Raw genomic sequence first — 23,338 nt, 5'->3', positions numbered from 1 at the left:
TCTACAATTTTTGAAAATGGCAAAACAATTATTATAAAATGGCAAAAAGCTTAATTTTTAGAGTAGAAATGAGTTTTATAAAAAGAAAAAAAAATTTAAATGCTAACAGCGAGTAAAATTCTCATTAAGTCGGATCCCACCCGAGATACGATAACCCACCTTTATCTCCCACCTCTCGACAATTTAATAGCACCAATGTCCCTAATACACAAACCTCCCTGCAAAATTTCAGAAGTTTTCGACAAAAGACACGAAAGTTCATAAGTTTCAAATTGGATGAAAAAAATCCTTCCACTCACACCCACACTAACATCCATACATATAGAAAAAATCCCTAATTTTTCTCGATGCTTGAAGGTGTCCCGAATCCAAAACTGTAAAAACCTTGGGGGGTTCAGTTTTTGACCGATGGCCATACCTTCCTTCCGTTATTTCCATATGCAATAACCGAGAAAAGTAATAATAATAATAAATACCTAAAGCAACATTCCATGGACGAAATGAATTATTCGGCCTCTCTGGAGTTAAAACTTTTCGATACTTAACTTTCCGTTTTGATTGATTTCGAATTATGCTCAATGCACTGAATGCAGTTTAATATTTTACATCATTAAAATAGAAAATAAATCAAAATTAAATATTTCTCTTTGGAATTATTTTTAATTAGACATTAGGCGGAGTCGTATAACAAGACTTTCGTGCAATTTTACGCGATGACTTATCAAACTGCGAACAATATAAACCGTGCAAATAGCAAATAATTGGCCAATTATTGTACGCTTTAGAAAGAAAGTGGAATTTAGTGTAATTACACGAAAATGGACACAAAACATGCCGTAAAAATGCCAACGTAACTGAACATTACGCGAGCAAATTATACAACGTAATCCGTTATTTTTTATGCGGTTTTGGTAATTATTCTCTTTATTTTAAATAAAACGTTCTTCTATTAAAATTGTAAGATCCTAATTAATTTACTTCATTATCTTTAATTATTTCTTGTTTTAATTTAACTGTCATCGAGGGAGGTCAGAGAGTCGAAGCGCTTCGTCACGTAACGGCAAATATCTATTACCACGATGTGCCTGGTGCCGGGAGATTCAATACATCCCGTTTAACATCATAAAGACGAATTTCCATGATGATGATGATGATGAATAACATTAATCTCGTGCATCGTCAGCATATTTATGACGATATGTAAGATCGAAGTATGCATCGAAGTTCGAATTGCGCGCTCAGTGTAAACATGAGCCGGAAGTGCCCAAGTTGGCTCTCGCTCTGGCGTTACACTGGTGTGTTTTCAGTGTTTTTTCGCTGTATTTTTATTGCGTTTAGTTACATGTATTGCGTGTTATTGATCGATTTTTAACAATTTCTTCCCGCATTTTTTCTTCCTCGACGGCTTTCGAGCGCCCTCTGCATTTTCTATCTGTTAGTTCAAAATTTTCCGAAAGGAACTTTTTAAACCACATTTGGCACGTTCCAGCCATATTTACGAGCATTTCCCCTACACGGATTACGTGTTTCTTTAGATTGTACCACGTTAATTCCTTTTCGAAACTCACAAAACATAACATGCCCGATAAGCTTTTTATGAACTCGTTTCGATTCGATTTTATTCAAATAAAACATGAAGTAAAGAGTTTAAAATAAGCTTGTAAACAAAGAATACAATCTCGCGATAAAAGTAATGTGTTAAATTTCACGAATGTTATAATTAAATCACACATTGTGGCCGAGTGGATAAAACCGCGAACACTAGTTGATCGTGGGTTGGCACCAGTCCAGCGCGTTGGCCAGATAAAGTTTTCGGTTTTCTTCACATTATTAATAACCTAAATAAAGGCCAGTTTTCCATAAAAGACCTTCCGAGCTGTGCCGTCTTTAGGACAGGGACCCCAGGCAGTGGGGGCCCCCTAATCCGAAAGTAATAAAGTTACAAATAAAAAATAGGTTAATTGAAGTTTGATTAAAAAGTTTGATTAAAATTAAAAACAATGATTAATATATTAACTTAATTGTTAAAATAATTTTTGTTATCTTAGAGTAAGAAAACTTAAAAAATTTTTGATACTTTTTATTCACCACACCTCGACCGAAAACAGTACTTTCTTCTTGCTGGGCGGAAAGAAAATTCCACTTCCTGGCCGAGGGAGGTGAAAAATCGTATATACCCCACGGGAGGAAACAAATAATGCATCCCTAGGTCTGTAATATACTATTGTTTCTGTTTCCTTAAGGGGGCCCCATCTTGGTTCTGGCCCAGAGCCCCTTACGTTCTAAAGTCAGCACTGCTCCCGAGAGGTATTCCCCTACGCAGGTCGCCCGTGCATCGCGTTGCCGTAATCGAATAAAACCCAACCAATTTGACAGATTGTGTGCTGTTTTTGCACTATAATGTAACCTTACCATCAGTTCGAAATGTATTCTGACATATTGTAAACGTATGAAAGAAGCGGGGTCGCCTAGATTCCAGCAGCACTTAAGTGCGATCTTACTTCACCAGCACAGTTAAAGGTCAAGTCTGAATTCTCGGCAAGACTCTTCTCGTGTTTTTGCATGGCAAATTCATCTAATTTATCTCTTACTGAGGAAAACAGTTCTCGCTGTTTTTCTTCTTGAAGTCTCTTCCTTTCTAATTTGGTGATTGTATCGACAACGAATTTGCATGAATTTTGCATGAATTTGCATGAATTTTGCAGACAAGTCTTCCCCAACACCAGCACCCAAAATTAAGTTATTCATTTAATCAACTACAGCGGAATTGAAATCTCTTACGTACAGAACAAATCCTTTGATTTTCTCAATAGAAAATATCCATGTTCCCCGTTTTGTGATGACCCGATCGGGTGGTAGGAAAAGCTGCGTTACTGCATGGTACGCAGTGACTCGTGCTAGAACTCTCTTTAGAGCTGAAAAAGGTTTTTTTCAGCTCTAAAATAAACATGCTGTATTGGAACATTTAGCAACTACTGAGAAACACACCAAATGACGGCTTGTGCTACTCCTGAAATGTGATTCGAGTTGACAAACACTGATTTAAATTTCCCGAAAGCCGAGAGCATTTAAGGTACTTGGTCTGTTAGGACGACCCTCACTTTTGGTATTTAATGCCATTGGGCCACAACTTCGTGCACATATCATTAAATGCCTGCATTACATGGGCAGCACGACACTTGCAAACTTGTATATCTTTAATAGCATTGCATCTACCTGTTTGCCTGTTAATAGGGCCACTAAAATATTTAAAACCAGCCGTTTCGCATTATACGTTGCGTCATCCACAAGAAAGTAAACAGGGTTATCTCCAATAATATCCTTTATCTGAGCGATTGTTTTTGCACATATCCTTGAACATTTTCTTAGTATTTTCGTCGGAAACGGTCTTGCCGGTCCATCTCTCCAAAAATATTTTCAAACTCGAATGGCTGACCTTACTTGGAGGGATCTCAGAATGTCAGAAAGTTGTAGCTAAAGATGAAAAGGATAATACGTTTCTGAAAGTAGCACTACTTTCTACCAAGGATTTTGACATAAAGGTTTGTTTTTCGTGATTTTTTTCCCTTTAACTCGTTTCGGTTTGCTTGTTTCGCGGTCAAAATATGCTTTTTAACACGTTCCGACTGGTGTTTTTCGTCAGCAGCGATTTTCACGTCAAGACAGTTCAGTCAGCAACAATACCTACTTCGGTACATTGTGCAGCTAGTTTTCTTAAACTTTCCCTCTTGCTTACTACTTTTGGTATTTCTTGAAACATATATTTTACAATTAAATCAATCGACATTTCAGACTAAGCCCGGAAAAAGCATAACTATCAGTTTCGTCACTTAGTGCTGTCCATAAATTACATAAAACATTTTTAGGGAAATTTTGAACCATCCTCCACCTGATAACACTTGCTAACAAATTTGCGTACGTTTATTACCTAAGATTTTAGTATCCCGAAGTCTTATAAGAGAAATCAATTAATAGACAATGACGTCTCGCTTCGAAAACCAACGTTGCCAAATTGGACTACAAATGCAGTTATTTAGGTTATGATTTGGAATTACTGTAATTGTTTTTTTATGGGAAGATTCTTTTCCAAAATTTTTAACGCTATCTGCAGATGATCGCGTGCATAACCGAAGAGGTTACGATCAATCTTAAGAGTCACGAGAGATTTACTGTTATAAGATACAACTTGCCAAACACATCTTACTTGTCTGTTTTTCACGAACTATGTCGAAAGAGCTTTTCACTGTCGAAGTTTCTGTTACTGTAAAATCATTTAATTCGTTTTAAAATCTACTATTTATATTGTAAGAAATTGCGATTTTTTTCATAAAATATATTCAAAAATTAAAGTAAATATGATTAAAATCAGAAGATTTTTCACTGGGTTTTTGTACTCAAAATAAAATTCATACTTTTAACGTAAAATCTTAAAATGTTTAAACTTTTTTAAAATTTGGCCTAAATTATTCACAAATTATTTTTTAAATGAATTCATTCATAAAAAAATTATTCAAAAATGTAAAAAATCAATCGTCTAATTACATCGTAAAATGAAAAATATTGAAATTATACACTTTTTATTACATAATTAGTGACTTATCGAGCTCCCTGGCCATCTTTTTTCTGTAATTTTTCCCTTTTTTAAGAATCTTTCCATCTTATCTGGTAACAAGGTAAGAATTCATCCTAATATTTTACCAGATAATTTATTTTTAATTGAGGTAGTGTCTTATCTGCTAACTTTCGACCAAACTTCCTACCTGAAAACTCTACTTTCTCTTATCGACGAGACAAAAACTTTTAACGTCTTGTTGCAACATCACGTTAAACATTGTCCGTGTTTCTTTACGTGATTTTGTTCGACTTCGTTTCTCGTGAAATTTTCCATCAATTATTTTAAGAATTATGAATTTTTAACAACATCCGTATCGAACTCGGTCTAAAATGATCCTTTATATCCTAAAATATAGTAACTATAAAACCGAGTGGTTTGTTTATAATTTTTTTTAGAAGAAAATTAATTCCTTTTGCAATTTCTCCACCAAAAAATGAAAACTTGATTTCTTGTACCGGAAGATCGTTATTAAAACATCCGTATTCGACGTTCATTGAAAGAGATCTAACGATCCGAATGACACTAAATTTGGCACGGTGACATTTCGGGATAACATTTACGTAAAGATTATTTGCACCAAAAATCGCCGCTGGGGTGCTTTCGGCGCTGCCAGCAACGAAGAAAAAACAATTTCATTTACGAGGACGCTTTACAAATTCGGCAGCTTCGAAAGACAGTATCGCGTCGCACCACGAAGGATTAATTTCGGTCGTCCGTCCGACACTGTTCGTCGCCTTCGGAATGTGACCCCACTGAGCGGTAGGCCTTCTGTTGCTAAGATCTTCGTATATCCCAAGTATCTTATACAAATAATACGTTTGTTGTCCGCAGAGTCAAAAGTGCCAAAGTGGCGAGTTTTGTTACTAATATTTATGTTTTCACGAAAATGTATTCTGTGTCCCGAAATAGCATCATCCCAGATTTGGATGTACTCGGATTGCTAAATAACTCTCTACGCGGCTTTTAAAATGGATACTTTAATTACGATCACCGGATATAAGTTATTTACCAAGTGTAAACTTCTAAGAAACCTCCGTATAGAGAAGAAAGTGTAGAAAAGAGAATATATTATCCTTTCTCTAAAGAACTCGCTTGTGGAAAGAGTCTCTACGTGAAGTGATCTTCTGCAGTACAAAGAACTCACTTTTGTATATCTACGCTTCCTTGTAGAAACAACAATGTGTTCATTCTTTCAGTTCAGGAATTAGTGTAATTATTTGTTACGCTGTTACAAAGTGCACTCACTTATAGTATACTATTATGATTGTTATTGACGAACACGCTTAAAAACTAGTATCTGTCTGTAACGACGAACAAGAGGTAGAACATACTTCCGCCGTCTACAGTCTCTTATCTTAGTTACTTCTCTACGTTCCGTCATTTCTTAACTTTAAATTACTACAAATTCGTTCATTTCTAAGTTGTTAGTTATAATACCGTGTTTCGACGTTTGGGCTTGCTAAAAGTTCAGTTAACCCGTATAAGAGATAAAACATACCTCCCATTGTTTAGCTATATTTTTCCCTTTTACTTTCCCGGCTGTCATATACTCGCATACATAACGAGGAAAAGTACCGTATTGGAAATCGTGACAAATTTGGCCCTGGGAGTTACTTGCCAATCCATTTTTTCACATTTCGGTGGCTAGGGGTTCGGCATAAATGGGAGGGAAGAGAGTGCGGAGATCTTCTACGATGAGAAAATTTTAATTGTTTTGTAAACGGTACGGCATGAGTTACCTAAAACAACCTAAACATTCATCTACAAATTGTAAATAAAAACTTCACGAATGGGTTTTTGAGGATTTATAGTCGGTTAGAGTAATACTTTATTTTAGGACCTTACATTTGTAATTTTCAACGTACGGCACAGGTCGAGGACAGAAATCGTAACCTTTGTTTGTTAAAGCCACCATGCTTTCATCGGATTACGTTTATATCGGCAGCCGAAATCTCCCCGGTCGCGTGTTATACCCTACGTACACAATCTCCGAAGCCCCTTCATCTGGCGGCTTAGCACGACTTTACGTACTCGTGAGCGTCGGTTCACTTAATTAACCAGCTCAAATTTTAAGGGCACTGGTTCGGATCGCTGTGGGGGAAGAGAGAAAAACTCTCCTCCGAAGTGCTCTGACGAAACGGTGGACCGAACCCGGAATAACAGAACGAAGCTGTTTTAAACGCGTTTAAAATATATATCACTTTTGGCCCACCGGGTACGGTATTTAATAAATTAAGTTTTACCGGTTTAAGTATTCGATTTGCTTGGAAATTTTACGTATTAGTACACTATAACAAGCCGCATAAGACGTTATCTGTATATAAGTGACAAGAATATCAATAACCCGTACTAAGCACTCGAGATCTTCTCGTCAAAGTTTATCGACGGGAAACAATCCGGCAGAAGTTTTTTATCGGAGAGCGGGAGGCACTCGTTAATTCATTACTTTCTTCGGTGTCCGCCTAGAATATTACTTCTTCATTATCGTAAGCCGAGAGGACTCTCGAATGCTACTAGAGTAACAACGTCCGGGCAAAATTGCCGCTGTGTAAAAAGCACGAAAAGCGAACGAGTAGTGAAAAACTAAGATACTTTTTCTTCTTAACACAAAAACCCAAGGAAAAATAGCTTCTTTCGACATTTTTTATAAGTTTCGACGTAGCCTTCGATACGGACGGAGTCTTATTAATTGCCGCCCCGACTCTCGGACTAATACATAAAGAGTTTAATTCTGTAGAAACGCAAATTATTTATCAAGTAGAGAAACGAGTTTCCGAAACTAATCATAAAGTAATTATGTTTTTTTCGACGTCATTAAAGGATGCGCTTTTCTCGGAAAGAAATGGCTTTTATTCCAGTTATTAAACGTAGAATTGCGTAAAACGAAACCCATATTTAATTATTATTACACAGCAAAATTTGGATTTTACGATTTACTTTTCTATGTACATTTGGGTTAAGATCGGGTTCTTAGTCTAACCTGTTAGAAATTAAATTAAGAAAGACAGACAGAGTGAGCGGAATGCTTCGTTTATTACGGACGTGGCGTGAAGACCATCTTTCGATGTTTCCATTTAAAAGTTTCTCCGGCTAAGAAAACCTTCTCTTCTTCGCTGGTTACCGGTTTTAAGGGACCGGGAGGCGTAGGAGAATAAACTAAAATGAACCCCGTGAAACCTGGGGAATGCGGGACATATCCGGCCCAGGAAGGCCACTGGGTGTCGGCGTAGAGGTACTGTACTGTACGTCGGATCAAATGGCCGTCACCGCGCGGGCAAGAAAGCAAGTAAGCCAAGTGGCCGGGTGCAATCGAATTAAATTAAGGCAGAAGACGGCCTCATCCCACTCGGGTAAACGTAAATGGATTTTTCCTCCCCGGGGGCCGCGCCCGCTGCGGCCCCCCGGGCAAAATCGAAGAGTCTTCCTTTCTAATGTTCTGGCGGACAAAAGCTGGGCGCGAATTTCGGGTGTACAACCGCGTGGTTTTCTTAGAAAGTTTTTCCAGTTAATCTACACGTTCCTGCATCTGCACGCTGATAAGAAGAATCCAAGTCGTCGCACCGCGTGTCTTACGTCAGGGTAGACGACTTCCTGGCCAAATTCTGGGAAAACCGTAGTAATTTATAAGCTTATTTGCAGTTAATTCGGTGGAAACGGGCGGAAATCGTTGCAAAATAAACATAATTTAAATTTGCAAATATTTTCTAGAAGATTTTTCCAAAACGCTCCACCGGCATTCTTCTACTTTCGGAAACTTAAAAAGTAATGAACTTATCCGTTTCCGGTTACTATTAGGCCGTAAGAAAACAAAAGAAGTCTTATACCCACATTTTTCAGGAAAATTCCGTCGTATTATCGAGCTTTCCGAGACGGAGACGGCCGCGGAAACTAGCGATAAAAAGAGGCGGCCGTCACCACGTAAAATTTGTTAAATTAAATTAAGCTTTTTGTCATTTTATAATAGTTAAAAATATAAAATATTTTTAATAAAACATCGTCACGGATGGCGCCACCAAAAATTGCCGGAAAAGTTAAGCAGCTCGTTTCCGGATTTTTATATTTACTGCCTTTTTACAAAATTTAACTAAGAGCTTTAAAAAAACAGGTTAAAACCCGACCGGAAAGAAAGGATTTTTAATAAAGGAAGATAATTATGTATGGAAAAAAGTGCTACCGTATACAGTTATTGAGGATATTGGCCGGAGAAAAAAAAATTACTTTTGTAAACGGAACGAGAACTTAGACTGGATGGGAAGAGAATAAAAGAAAAGTTTACGCAGGCGGGAGACCTCCGCCTGTTGCGATTACAGAATTTCAAAAGGCGGCTGATCTTCCGGCTAAGAGTTGGAAAGGGTCCGAAGGTTCCGGGACGAAACTTGGCGGGACTATTTCAAGGGTATATATTGTTCTTTAAAATCGTCTGTAGTTACTCCTATCGTTACCTCCGATTGAATGACGTCACCACTCTTCCTCCAGTGGATGACCCGCTACCCGTCGGAATTTTAAGTAATTTACTCTGATTAATTTTATTCTTTTATCCGAAAGAATAAAAATGAAGTCGTTTTTAACTTTTGTGGCCTTCTTCTCTCGGGGTAACTCCTTTTAACTCGGAGAAGAGGGCTTTACTTACTTCCCTATTATTCGAGTGTCGCGCCGGCTCTGCACCCACTTCCGCCTTTTAAATATTTCCAGAAAAAAAACCCACCGGGTCCCGGGAATCGGGAAATACTTAATTTTCTTTTTCGATTTATATTTTGCTACCTGGCGCCGTTTATGAATTGAAAATGGAGAGTTTAGCCCTTGTTTGTGCATAACCATAGCAACTGGTATAGGTGACGTCCCGTTAAACGATGACGCAAAAGTGAATAAAACATGCCGCCGTTGCATTTTCCTAATCGGAATTGCTCCGCGGGTGTCTTTTTTTTCGCGCTACGCCGCTCCTATTCCTGTTGAATTCTTAATTCCTTCCTTTCTCTCCGGTTTTCTTCTTCCCCACGCAAATTCTATTCCTTCTGCGCCGCTAAAAAGCTTATTTTCCCGAAAAAGTAGACTTTTACTTCCCCCCCTGTAAATTTGAAAATTAAAAATAGAAAAGGTAAAGATTTTCTAAATTTTTCCCTATATTTTCTCTAGGGAATAAGCTTTCATAATCTCTTCTTCTTTAATATTTCTATATTTTCTACCATAAAAATTATAGTTTTTGTGCTAGAATAAATTATATTGACTTTTTCTTATATGTTTTATCGCCGTAGGAAAAAATTTAAAAAATTCTCCTAAAAATAAAAAAAAAAGAATTTTGGCATTTCCTCTTTTTTCCGAAGAAATCGTTTTTTATAATGTACTTAAAATAGGAAAGAATAATTGGTTTAGGACACTAATATTCTTAGTTAAAAATTCTATTTTCCCCCTTATATTTTGCAGTTTTATCATGAATTTTCTATTAAAAATTCTTTATTTTGCACTTTCATTGATCTAGAACTCTTAATTTTCTCAAATTACCATAACTTTAACTTTTTGTTCAACTAATTGATTGGTTAAAAATTATAAATTCTTTATCGATTTCCTCGAATTTAATGCGCTAAAATGAATTCTTATGACTTTTCAATCTATTAAAAATTCTTTAGAAATTAATATGCAATTCCACTACAGGTAGACATTCAAAAAGCAAACACTCGACTTTTTTTCATTATTTTTCTAACCGGATCTAAGAATAGATGGCAAAATAGTAAATTAAACATCATAGAAGAAATATCAATAAATGTCAAATATGCAAATTTCTCTTTCACTCGACAATAAGCGCATCTGGATGTACAGTACCTTTAACCTTAACAATATTTACGAAAAGATTATTTTTCACTACTCCTACACGAAATATCGATTTCCATACAGGTGCACGGAACCGATACGGTTCCAACAACGCATGGCAAAAATTAAAATTTATCCTTTTTTTCCTTCTATTCCATCTCCCGCTCTTCTTATTGCTGCAGCCGATAAAGAAACGAAGAGGAAGGGACTATAAGCCTTCTTTCGTGTCTTTTTCCCCGGCTTCCAGCAGCAAAATTCTTTGTAAGTGGACGGAATAAAACAAATACCGTTCGATTAAATTACTACTTGCGACAGTTAAATGCGAAAGATTTCAAAAAATCTGGGATTAAAAAATTTTTCCCGTCCTTTCTCGCCGTATACTTACAAGCATTGATGTAATAATATCGCTAGAAGTTTGACGGGGAGTGAAAATAAATTGTTGCGTAGAAGATATAAAATTGCTATCTAACAAAATTATTTATTTTAGCAGCGATTAAGTGGCATTCTGGAGAACTAGTGAATTAAATCTTGTTTAGAGTAATTACGGATGGAAAAATTCCAGTTGTTTCCATATGAAACGCGACTACTTTGTCGTATTTTAGTAAAAAAAAAAAAAAAATTGGATTTATATTCGGCAGTTCTCAAAGAGAAACAAATAACTCGGTCGAATATAAAAGATTCTTTGCCAAACAGCAAAGTTAAGACTGCTTTTCGTGAAAATTCTTGCCGTTCTTCACTTTAGCACGCCGGTATACGGCTATCTTACGTCATAAAATAGAAATCCTCTTCAATAATTGGTTAAATCAAAGCGTGAAGATCGGGAGAAATCAGGAAATTAAAAACAAAATTATTAAACCAATCACACTCTTTGTTTCTTTAGCAGCTGGCGAAATCGTCTCGGTCATCTTCTCTCCAAGCCGAACCAAGTGGACGAGACGTAATCGGGATTATCGTCATTTACCATCTCGTCTTTTTCGGCGGGTTAAAAAGTATATAACATGAAAATGAATCTCTCCGTTTTAAAACCTCTTAGGAACCGTTTTCTCGCCTAAATTAATCGACTTTTATAGATATTTGTAAGTGGAAAGTTTTTATCTACTAATTGGAAAAGTTGAGGAGATAACTTAATGAAATTTGACAAGGAATTGGAGAAGGAGTAACTGGACCAGATAAATTTAATTTTATTAGCCTAATAACCCACCAGATACGAAGAAAACTTCGATTAATTCATATATCATACGCTTAATCAACCGGAAAATATTAAATTCCAGAAAATATCGCGTCGACGGATTAACACTCCCAACGACGCGGTCACGCCGGAAAGAAAAGTGTTTAATTATTACATCACGGTGAGGAAGAAAATGTTTTAAACTTTTCATTATTCCGTATTATCGGCGAATTTTTCCCGTTAATTAGATGAAAACACAATTTCTTCCGTCCCCATATTTTTATGCCACACCAAACGTTAACCGAGAAAGCAATAATTGTATTTAAACACTCGGCATGGCTGTCGCATCGGAGGTTAAGAAATTAAACTAAAATAATATAAATCTTGGCCCGCCTTAAATTACCATGGCACTTTACGCGTTAATAAAATGAATAAAGAAGGTAAATTTTCACTCGCTTCGTAGCTAACTCGCTACTTTAAGCGCTAACGTTTTTACAAATGACACTTCTTTAAGCGTTAAAACTCTTTATTATCTAGACGAGCTGCCTTAAGCGCTAACTTTATATTATATTATTTATATAACTTTATTAACTTAACATTTAATATTATTCGGGCGTATTAAATGTTAAGTTTTGCAAAGGTGACGAGTCAGAGACGACTCGAGTGTCCGTAAGATAAAAAAGTCACTTTATTTAAATCGATTTCGAATAAAGGAAATTTATAGATGATAAGAATGAAGTAGGGATATAAATTTTAATTTTTTTCAAACTTTAAAAAACTAGTTATTACATCATTTAATATAGCAAGAATTTTAATAAATGATTGGCGAGAAGTGATGAGACGTGTGACGTTTATCTCGGAATACATTTCCTACTCAAACGAGCTTGTCAACTTTTTGTCAGATGCCGATGACGTACTCCCCTCGTGCCATATCAAAAATTCATTTATCTTCAAATTCTGAATATATTTTAACACTGGTATAGTTTATTTTAGTTCTTCCATTCTCATTGTATAATTAGAAAACCTCGTTACGCTTTGTCGTCTAACGAAGTTTCGTGGGCATTTTTCGTAAGACGTGTTATTTCGCATCAAACTTATCTCGTGGTAACAATTAAATTTTCTTCTTCTACCAGGTTATTCGGCTGACAAAATACGAATGAATTATTTCCTTTATCCGGGAATAAATGTAAATATGATGGCCGGTGAAAATGAATAACGTAAACGCAGCGAAAGTAAATGAAATAAAACTTTAGTTTACTAAAATAGAAACTTAAAACTTGGTTAAAATTTAATTAAATAATCATTTCTACAGCTTTATAAATGCTAAAAAGCGTATAAAACACATTCCTGATAATTAAGTTTATGTAGTTTTAATTATATGTAGAATTTTCTACGTAAATCATACCTGTATAAAGATAAAATTTAGTGATATTTCTGGATTTAGGCCGATTTAAGTGTGGTCCTTTTATGTTTAAATCTCGCATATCGTCTACAGAAACGTTAAAAAATTATCTACAAAATGTGCATTTTAGATGTCTTCTAGACGTAAAGATTGAAGACTCGATTAAATCTTTAATGTTAATTAACTTGTAAGTAGTTTTATGCTGGCTACATGGCTGTGTTTATAAATTTAGGGAAATGAACTTGAAGAATGCAATTAAGGAAAGATAAGAATTGGAATATTGATTAGAATAGGGGTTTCCAAAGACGAAGAGAGCAACGTAGAGCTGTATCGAGAAGTGTTTAAGTGGTCTACATCTTCTAATCTTGCGCTCTCGATTTAAACTTCCCCTGGCTGGTATTTCGATCTTTATCCCTCGTAAGACAGGATAGAACTCTATCCTTCCTCGTAATCCTATCTAAACTATTCTTTTTCTTATCTCCTACCTTAAAATAAATAAGGATTGCAGTACAGATCGAATAACTTTCTTCTGACATATTTCTCTTAAAGGATGGAGAATTAAACCCTCTCTAACCTGCATTCGTTTAAAAAGGAGTGTTAGTTTATAGGAACGTTTACAGAGCAGTTTAAAAAGAAAGGTGTAGGAACACTTATGTGAAAGACCAGATAGAGGTGAAGAGGAAAGAGGAAAATATTGTTACATGTAGCGAAGATCGAATCGAGACAATGCAGGATTGGATTCAAGAGAAATATGAGATTAAGTTTAAGATGAACAAGAGTCGAATCAGTTGTAGAAACACTTAAATTCCGTGCTTCTAAATCCTTTATAAATCTAAAGAATTAATTCTTATCTCAAGAAATGAACGCGTTAAATTTTATTAACACGCGCATCTTCGACTGTATCGATTTTTCTGACAAAAATTAATAAGAAAGTGACAAGGCATCTAAGTTAGATTTAACAAATTCGTTTTATTAATCCTGCCTTCAATAAATTATTTCGAACTCCTTCCACTTTCAAGCAGCACTTACTATAAAGTAACAGTAGCGCAAGCTGTTATTTGACAGGTAAATTAGACATTTTCGTGCGAAGCTGATGATAATGTTAACAGATAACCTCTAGTTCTACAAAGGATTTAAGTGAATAACAGTCGTAACATACCGCATTACCCTTACCTAAAACCGCGTGATTCACTTTGGACTATCCAAATTGCTTCTGGGTAACTCTGTCGAATATGTAGCACACAATTTCTGATCTGTTCAGCGGATGCAACTCGATCTCAAAGAGAGAATTTAATAGATGATTCATCAAGATCAATGCCGTGCCGATAAATTATTCACAATATCTTATAATCTAGTGACATTAAATTTTAGATTTTTAGTAGGAAATTCTAAATTTGCTTAGTTTGGCAACTCGTTCTTTTAAAGATATTTAAGATGAGCAATGCTACAGGAGAGCAATTAGATAACTTGTCCTTTGCCGATTACAGATAAGTAAGTTAATCTGAAACATTATTAAGCAAAATAATTCAAAATTTGACTTTTCTATAAAAATTTAGATTTCAAATATTAAAGATAATCATAAATAATGTTTATCTGAAAAATTTCTACGTGATTTAATTTAAAAAAGAAAAAGTTAGGAGTGAAATATGCAATATTTTTTACTTTTATTCTTAAATTGTATATTCTGAAAAGAAAAGGTCCAAGTGAATGAGATTTTTCCATTCTTTTCTTGACATTTCTAACGAGTTATGGACATAGAATACCCATAGTCGGTGGCAAACAGAGGAATCTCGTTGTTTGCCGAAGAAGGAACGAAATGGCAGCTTCCGGTCACCTTAGCCTCCTCTTTCTCCTCTACATCATCAGCTTTCATACGTGTGAGATGTTTTTCCAAGTCTGCTTTCGACCTGAAATTTTCATCAGATCCCAACTGGAAAGGGAGGATATTTGCTTCGGGCTCCCTCTTATCTTTATTTTACGGATAAAGTTATTTCATCTTTGAGATCTGGTATATGAGAAGAGTCTCACGTGACACTTCTTTAAGTTTTATCACGTATAATAAACATGCCATTTATCTTTATATTGACCCAGTGACCAAACTTCGTCTGTTTTATCGAGACATTACGTCTGGTTTGTATCGTAAAGCTTCGCGATAACGTGACCAGCGTAGATATAAGATATGCAGTTTCGATAATCACGCGACATGACGTATGATTGTTATTTGTTACAAAGACTCGCATCCTCCGCTAAAGTTGATTTTAAAGCGGGTGATCGTAATATCTTGACTACAAGAAATTAAATAATACACAAAAAACATTAATTAATTATCTTAAATTTCACTCTCTTCCTAACAATAACAAAGTGTTAATGAAGTTTTCTTCTTTTTGCCAAATTTTGGACAAAAATTGTAAACCTGACCCGCGAGCACGAACGTTTTCACGCAGTTTTAAAGTTAAAAATCACTTATTAAAGACACATAATAATGCTTAACTATTTTAATTATAGTAAATAATTAGAATTAATTACCAAACGTATGATGATATTTACTATTATTTTTTGGGTGTTAAGAAAACCCTTCCATTGCCATTTACGCGGCACAATAATTATAAATCACGTGACAAGGAGATGATGCGGGTATTATTAATACGTGAAATCAACTTATTCTGACGTAAAAATCGATTTCATCAGATTGCACAAACATCACCTGTCGAGTAACAATAGGAAATGCACAAATTTTAAAGCAAATGAAATCACGTGATCCGAACGGGTGTTCAATTGTTCGCTTACCGTAGGAAATAATAAGAGAAATTCAAGCTTTTATAAAATATTTATCTACCATGGGATCCACAGAAATGTCAAAGTTCATTTCTTGGCAGAGACAAAGTTAAAAGTTTAAGTATATGATTCGCGTAACGAGGACATAAAAGAAGCTGTACAAGAACCAAAGTGCTTTCCCGTATCACGTGACCAAACTTTTATCGTGTTGAAACTAACGTTTCACGTGACTCGTATCAAAATGCTTTTTCGTCCTTGGAAAATTTTTGCATCTAACTTTTCGCGTGACTTTAATAAAATTAAACTACTGAACGAGTGACTTAAATTACTCCATTAACTTTGTACAAGAAAAACAATTTTGTTTGTACAATAGCACACGTCCTAGTAAAATGCCTTTATTCCCTTATCGGCACGGATAGGTAATAACACAGCGCGCGATACTTTATCATTGAGTTAATAATCAATGGAAAGCAGATTAAATTACTCCCAGGGTAGAATACGGGTAGTTGTAGTAAAGTATTATTTCAGTAAGGCTAAAATTCTGGAAAAATTCCTAAAATATGTCCAAATTTGTATTGAATGACTCGTACACGTTTTTCTTCGTTTAGAAAAGGAAAATGAATTTCTAGACGTTATATTCCTCTAGTAGCTGAGAATTTAGAAAGTTTTGTCATTTCAAAGCATAGAATAATGTCTGGATTATTTATTTATAAAGTTCTTAAACTATGGATAAATAATTCATTAGCTGTTATTGTCATTTAAATAACGTAAATAGCATCAATCATTGGCATGAAAGAGACTTTAAAATGTATATTTTTTTTTGTAAATTATTCTGTAAACAGGGCCACGGGTTTTACTATTTATAGCGCCTTCTGTCATATTACAAATGATAAAAAATATTGCAAAAAACCGGTAACACATCTCGCTAGCAAAACATTTTGAAAACTTTCACTTTCTAATGTACTCGCAGCAGTACACCTCAACGACTGAAGAATATTTATTATTTCTAAAGTAGTATCGAACGGTTTAGATGCGTATCACAGTCCCACTCAGGTATTAGATTCTCATAATGTAGTAGCACTACAAATTTGTAAAAAGTTTCCTACTAGAATCTCCTAGTTGATAAAATCTCTGCGTGCAATGCTATAAGGGAAAAATTCATTTTTTATAGTAAATTTCTGGATGAGAGTAAACTAATAGTGTCCATTTTGTTGCATTCCTTGCTATCTACAAGGAGACAAATAAAAATTTCGATATCACTCGCACATTTCGACACGACGACAGCTTGAATACGGCAACATTGAATGTTGTCTTCCTAGCATTACAGCTATACTGCAGGAGAAGAGACCTTTACAGGCGCTTAGCACTCGATATTCTTTTTACGCGAAAGAAAAAAACGAAAAAAAGATGTTTAAAAAAATGTTTATAATCTATATATATATATATAACATTTTTCCATTTTATACGACTGAAGTAGATAAGATTTTTTATATTTTAAAAACCGTTCAAAGCCAGAAAAAATACATAATACTCTTTCAAATTATTTTTCTTACTTTTCTAACCGATCGGCGAGATATTTCTTTTTTATTTTTCTTATTTTTCTTAAAGAAAATATCTTGAATGATATTCTTATTTCCCTAAAAGATCCATTAAACTGATTCACAGGGTTTCACAGCAAGGAAAAGAATTTAAAAAAGGAAAAATAAAGAAAACAAGTAAAAATGAAATGAAAGCAGCATTTTGCGATTGAAAAGCTGTTGATAAAGTGTTTCTACGATTTTTTTTCTTCAAATATCGTCATCACTTTCAGTTATAAGTGAATTAAATCAAAAACCATCTATGATACCGTAACAGCATTAGATTCTGAGACGTTAAATCAAATATTACAGTGGTAGAGAACGTAAACAAGAAGAAAAGTGATGTTTTCTTCGTCACGTTTTCTTTTTATTGTAACATGGGTATCTTAGAAATATATTTTAAATTACGTTTAACTGTATTATTACGTTATGTTACTGTAATAGTATAATTATAGGTTGTTTAACATCTTACGTAAGCTTTAATTAATATTGTATTAGTTTAAATTGGAAAATTGGTAAAGTTTCGAATAGTTCCTTCCAAAACGTTAAATTTTGCGTTATTACTATTTGTAGTATGCAATTAAATTTTCAATTTTAAATTATTTTTTATATAAAGCCTTATATTAGAGTAAAAAATCAACTTGATAAAGTTGCTTTTTACATTATTCTTTCAGTTATTAAGTAATAATGAACAATGCTATTATAATAATAAGAATAAAAATATTGTTTTTATAGTGTTTTTAAAATTGCAAATTTTACTACTACAATTTCAAAATTTACGTAACACTGCAGAGGAATACAACATAAATTCTTCTTATTATTAATTCCAACTTGTTTTCTTTATTTATTTTTCCGTAATATCATTATTTAAACGCTTTCTTTGGATACAGAATCAAAAGAAAGTGAAAAGATTTTGGAATAAAATTATAAATATTTTAAAATAATTTACATATAATAAATATGATAAATATTTATATTTAGCTGTATAAATATTTTCCTTGTCAATTGATAAATTATTGCTTTAGCAGAATAAAATTAAATTTATCTCCTAAATATTAATTAAAGGCTTCTAACAGGTTGAAGTAATACAACTGTGTTAAGCAATTAGTTAAATTATTACAATAGTAGTATGAAATTAATTAGTTTCGGGCAATAACAGACGATAAAGTGACTCCTCTGCAAATAAATTGATAATTTCTTCTTATAATAGCTACTAAATATAGCATACGAAACGAAATTTGCTAATGCAAAAAAAAACAATTCATCTGCAGTTACTTTATTAAATTATTACAGCAGCATAAGAGTAATTTATCTATTTATCAATAATTCTTACTAATATGTCGTTAGCTTATAACTAGCTATATCTAAACTGAATACAATTGCAGATTGCTCGAGTAAAATTCATCAACATGAAATTATTCATCTGTAACTTTGTTTGCCTTTATTAAATTATTGCCGTAGTAGACGATAATCAGTTACGTATCAATCAGTAATCGCTGCAAATAAATTGTTAATTTATTACTGTAGTAGCATCAAAATGAAAACAAGCGAAAAAGAAATAAGCGAAATTCATCAATATAAAATTATTTCAACTGCAGCTACATTATTAAATTATTACTGTAGCGGCTTTAAAATATTTTATGTATTAATCAATAATAAAACGAGAAGGGAAAGAGGAAAAGATGGACAAATAGAGAGAAGTTTACGCACTTTCTCATCGTTTCATATTGTTGCTATAGCAGTATATGGTCAAGACGTATTAAAATGAAAATTCATCTATCTGTTGAAATAGGAAAAAGTGTTTTGTTACCATAATAGTTTAATTACATCATGAAAGAATCCCCGTTAAAATGCAGAAAGAAAAAACGAATAATCGCGATTGTAATTTAATATCGGGTCTGCATCCGTCAGAAAATAATTTAGAGAATAGTAACCATAGTAGCATCTTCTAACTTGTACGAGGTAAACAGGCAACAACGCCTACGAACTGCACGAAATTGGTAGCCAGAGCAAGGAATTCGTCGGTTGTTTCTGTACTTTTGCAATGTAAAGATCGCCGGAATTCTTGCTAACCCAGTTTTATCAATCGAGCGGACGTAGTAAGAAGAAACAGAGATAGAAAAATCGCACTTACCCTGTTACACTCGGCGGACGAAGAGTGTAGAATTTTACTATTTTCTGGGCTGTCATATATAGAGATGTGTGATAGACGCCTGGACAACCTAAGGGCACCACCCTGAGGGTCCAGCCTTAGATGTACACCCCTTCCACTGGAACTCATGTAAAAGTGTTGGCCCGGACACGGCTATCCTGTGGAAGGTCCCCGCTCGGAAGAGATCCTTTTGCTATTGTCACGTGCTGCCACCGTTGCCTAGATACCAGTATAGTGGATGCCTGCCTGTCATTGGACGATCACCGATCGTTTCGCTTTTACTGTATCACTGTCCTTTTACGCTCTCTTTCTCTCTCGTGAATATATACGCGATTGTATTATACATATATATTTACAATTTTATACAATTAAAACTATATGTATAATATAATCGCGTGTAAACCCACAAGAGAGAGAAAACGTAAAAGGACAGTGATACAGTAAAAGCGAAAGCATCTGTGGTTGTCTAATATTATACATCACAACATTACTCTATATATTGTAAAACTGTAGATGTATATACAGTTTTGACAAATACATACTAAAAATTATAGATAGATACATTTGCACGATTCGCAATACTCTGACTCCAGGGATACAGATTTTAGCGTAGATTGCTAAAAATCTACGCTAAAAATATATTAGGAAATTTAATTAATTTTAGATTTCAGCACGTAAATTAATATTGTGTCATAGACATTTATCAGTAAAGGTCGAAAGCATTTTTATTATATTTTATGAAGTTTTTCTATCTAAAATTCTTGAAGCACAGCCTTGTTACAGTAAAAATAGAGACTAAAGTATATTCTTTAAAGTAATGTATCTCATTCTTTGACTTCGGGATCTGGAAATAACGTCGGTCAAGAACATGTTTCCGCATAAAATCAGCATTTAGTACCTAACTGAGAGTTTCTAAGCGAAAATACAAAATTTGAGAATTAGATAATCTTTACGGTTTTGCGTTGAAAATATTTTTTTCTTCTGGATATATACGCGATAAAATTACATTTATACAGCATTTTTATATAAAATGCAGAAAAATATGTTTAAAAATTTATTTCAAAAAAGAAACTTTATAGTAAATCCTTTAGTAAAGCTTAATTCGACTAGTAGATCGCGGACCACAGAAAAGTAAGAAATGCACTCCTGTACAAATTATTGTTAGAAAGTTGAATTTCTTGTTTAAAAAACGTTTTAAAAAATTTTATAGTTAAGATGTAACGTGTCAAATTAATTTAATTTCTAATCTTGCGACGCTATTTATGTAAGAATATGTAAAACGTTTTCTGTATGAGGATGGAAAACGTTTACATCTTTTAGATGTAAAATCTTGTACTTTAACCCAACAAAAAATTGAATTTTATCAATTTTTACAAATCTTTCTTGAATATTTTCTGTATTTTCTACGATCATTCTTCTTAATATTTAATTTTCGTGTTTTTAAAAGAACATTTTTTGATCTTGCTACAGAAAATCTTGATTTAAGAGAAGAAAATTGTGTAGAAAAATTTTAAATTTTTGAAGAAAATTCATCCGATTTTTGTAAAATATTTAAGAATAATTTATGAACTTTTTTTCTTTAAAGTTATCTAAAATTATCTTAAGAAGAATTTTTTTACATAATTTTAAATATTTTAGAAAAATTCATAAATTATCCAAAATTTCTTTAAAGATTCTTAAAGAAAACTCTATATAATTTAATTCTAAAAAATTCTGGCATTTGTTTCAGTATATTTAAGAACGTCTTTACAATATTTTTAACATATAAAGGTATATCTTGCTGTTTTATGATTAAAGTTTAAATTATTGAATATTTTACGGATTTTTGGTAAATTTTATAACATTTTCATGTAATTAAACATATTTTATTTGAATTTTATAAAACGTTGACCTATATACAGCGAGTAACATAGTTTTAATTTAATTTTACATTCTTTTCTTCTCGTTTTTACAAAAAGGAGTAAGTCTGATCCTTTCCAAGCACTACATGAATAATAAATTATTTTGACTTATTTAAACAAACTGTTTACATAATTCTATAAATAATCAACCTGGCAAGACTTAGAAACAAATATAAATCTTAATAATTAATTAGATAAATCTTAAATAATTATAATTTTAACTTAAAGTCGTCTTTACTTACCAACTACGCCAATAATGTACAATTAGTGCAATTTTAATCGATGCATTTATTTAAAATAATGAATAAGAGGGTTTAATATAATTATACTTTAAGAATATTTCATGAATTAAACGAGAAAATATTTTAATTTTGCATGCACTACAGAACGTAGGTAGCACTGTGGCATTAATAGGGTTGCTTCGGCCACAAACCTGGCTTTTATTCCTTGGTCGTTTTACGGTTTTACTACCTCCATTCTAATTTTCGTTTGTACAGAATAAACTAAATTTTTATTACCTGGGGCACCGAGAACTCTTCAATTATTACCATCGATGCGACGCCAGTATTGAGAGTAAGCACCGTCAAGAGCTAACCGTTGGATATATCGTCCGTTAATTTAATGTGAATTCTGTTTATTAATTTACGAATGTTATACAGATAATTAGGTCGAAAATTGCAGAAAATTGCTAGATATCCTTTGATACATTCCTGTAAAACCAAGGTTTTACAGGAATGTATCAAAGGATACTTTCATTTTACTTTTACTTCTCACCTCACCTCGCCTCACCTCTAACCCCGAATCCAAACCTTTGACACTGAAGTTGTCAATCAAAAATCTTCACACCTTTCGAGAGAACTGTTTTCTATTTTAGTGTATTAATCTTCGAGTTTGCTTCAACACCTAATTAATCTACTTAAAATTTGTCTAGTTTCTCTGTTGTCTAATTAGTTATTAGTAATGGATAATGTGATAGTTGACAGATCTGATTAATCTTTCCTAATGGGGATTAAGCTTCGGTTACTGATATAAATGACTGCTTGATTTTGTAAAACTTGAATTAAGAACCGAGTCACATGATAAGTAAAACGGTTAAGAACTAACGCGCAGTGGTGATGCCGAAAGCGTCATTTATCATTCGACAATAGAAAATGCTTTAAGGCTCGCCCCATCACGGGGGGAATCGCACGTTTATTACAAATTATATATTTCGTTGAATTTCTTGTGTGTTAAGAACTGAATAGCCGTGAATATGCTTAACGGTAAAAGGAAAGATAATTAAGTATCCTAGTAAATTACTTTTATCATAAATATAATACGATTTAAACAATTAATACTTAGATATTACTGCAATACTTTCGAATAAATAAACCCTTAAATGCTCCATGATAATGTAAGGCTGCTAAGACTTGTTACGAGACAGCAAATGTTATTTTGGAGCGTGTTATTACGACTAATCCTATAACATACAAAAATCTCATCAGAGAGTTTTTATATGTTATAAAATTAGTCAGGCAGATGGGCAAATAGGGCCATTTGGTCCGTATTTATTGGTCTTTCCTAAACGACTGTTGCCAATTATTAAATTTAGCATATTACCTCTTCTTAAGTATATTAAGAGGAAAACCTTTATTTTTGTCAAATTTTATTATTAAAAAATACGGTTTTAACGCCGTTTTTTAATCCTTTGATATACTAGAGCCTGAAAAAAGGCAATAATAATAACTGGCCGAGCGAGCCTCTTTACATTTCTGCTAAACCCACCGGTACAAAATAAAAAAGTCAAAAATTTTATATCGATTCCAAAATTAAATTGAGAGTATACCTGTGTCCTTCGTATCCTAAAGCTCTAAACTGTAGCTCGTTTAGCTTAAATGTAAATCCGAACCGAAGGTTCCATTTTTGTATTATTAATACGTCGAGTATTAATAACTAATTTCTAA

The 23,338-nt window shown here is 33.6% G+C and overlaps 1 protein-coding gene across 1 annotated transcript in view; it reads right to left on the bottom strand.

The window, feature by feature from the left end:
• LOC136976178 (regulator of G-protein signaling 7-binding protein-like) overlaps nt 1-19,661 on the bottom strand; it is an 80,559-nt gene extending 60,898 nt beyond the window's left edge. Inside the window, exon 1 of the mRNA XM_067271400.1 lies at nt 19,477-19,661. Coding sequence (XP_067127501.1) covers nt 19,477-19,623 — 147 coding nt within the window. The 5' untranslated portion in view covers nt 19,624-19,661. The remainder of the gene's footprint in view (nt 1-19,476) is intronic.
• Nucleotides 19,662-23,338: the final 3,677 nt, after the last annotated feature.

The sequence above is a fragment of the Centruroides vittatus genome, unplaced genomic scaffold (genome assembly GCF_030686945.1).
Source record: "Centruroides vittatus isolate TY-2023 unplaced genomic scaffold, ASM3068694v2 contig_397, whole genome shotgun sequence".
Classification (NCBI taxonomy): Eukaryota; Metazoa; Arthropoda; class Arachnida; order Scorpiones; family Buthidae; genus Centruroides; species Centruroides vittatus.
Note: the sequence above shows the minus strand (reverse complement) of the source record. Positions and strands in the feature narration are given on the sequence as shown.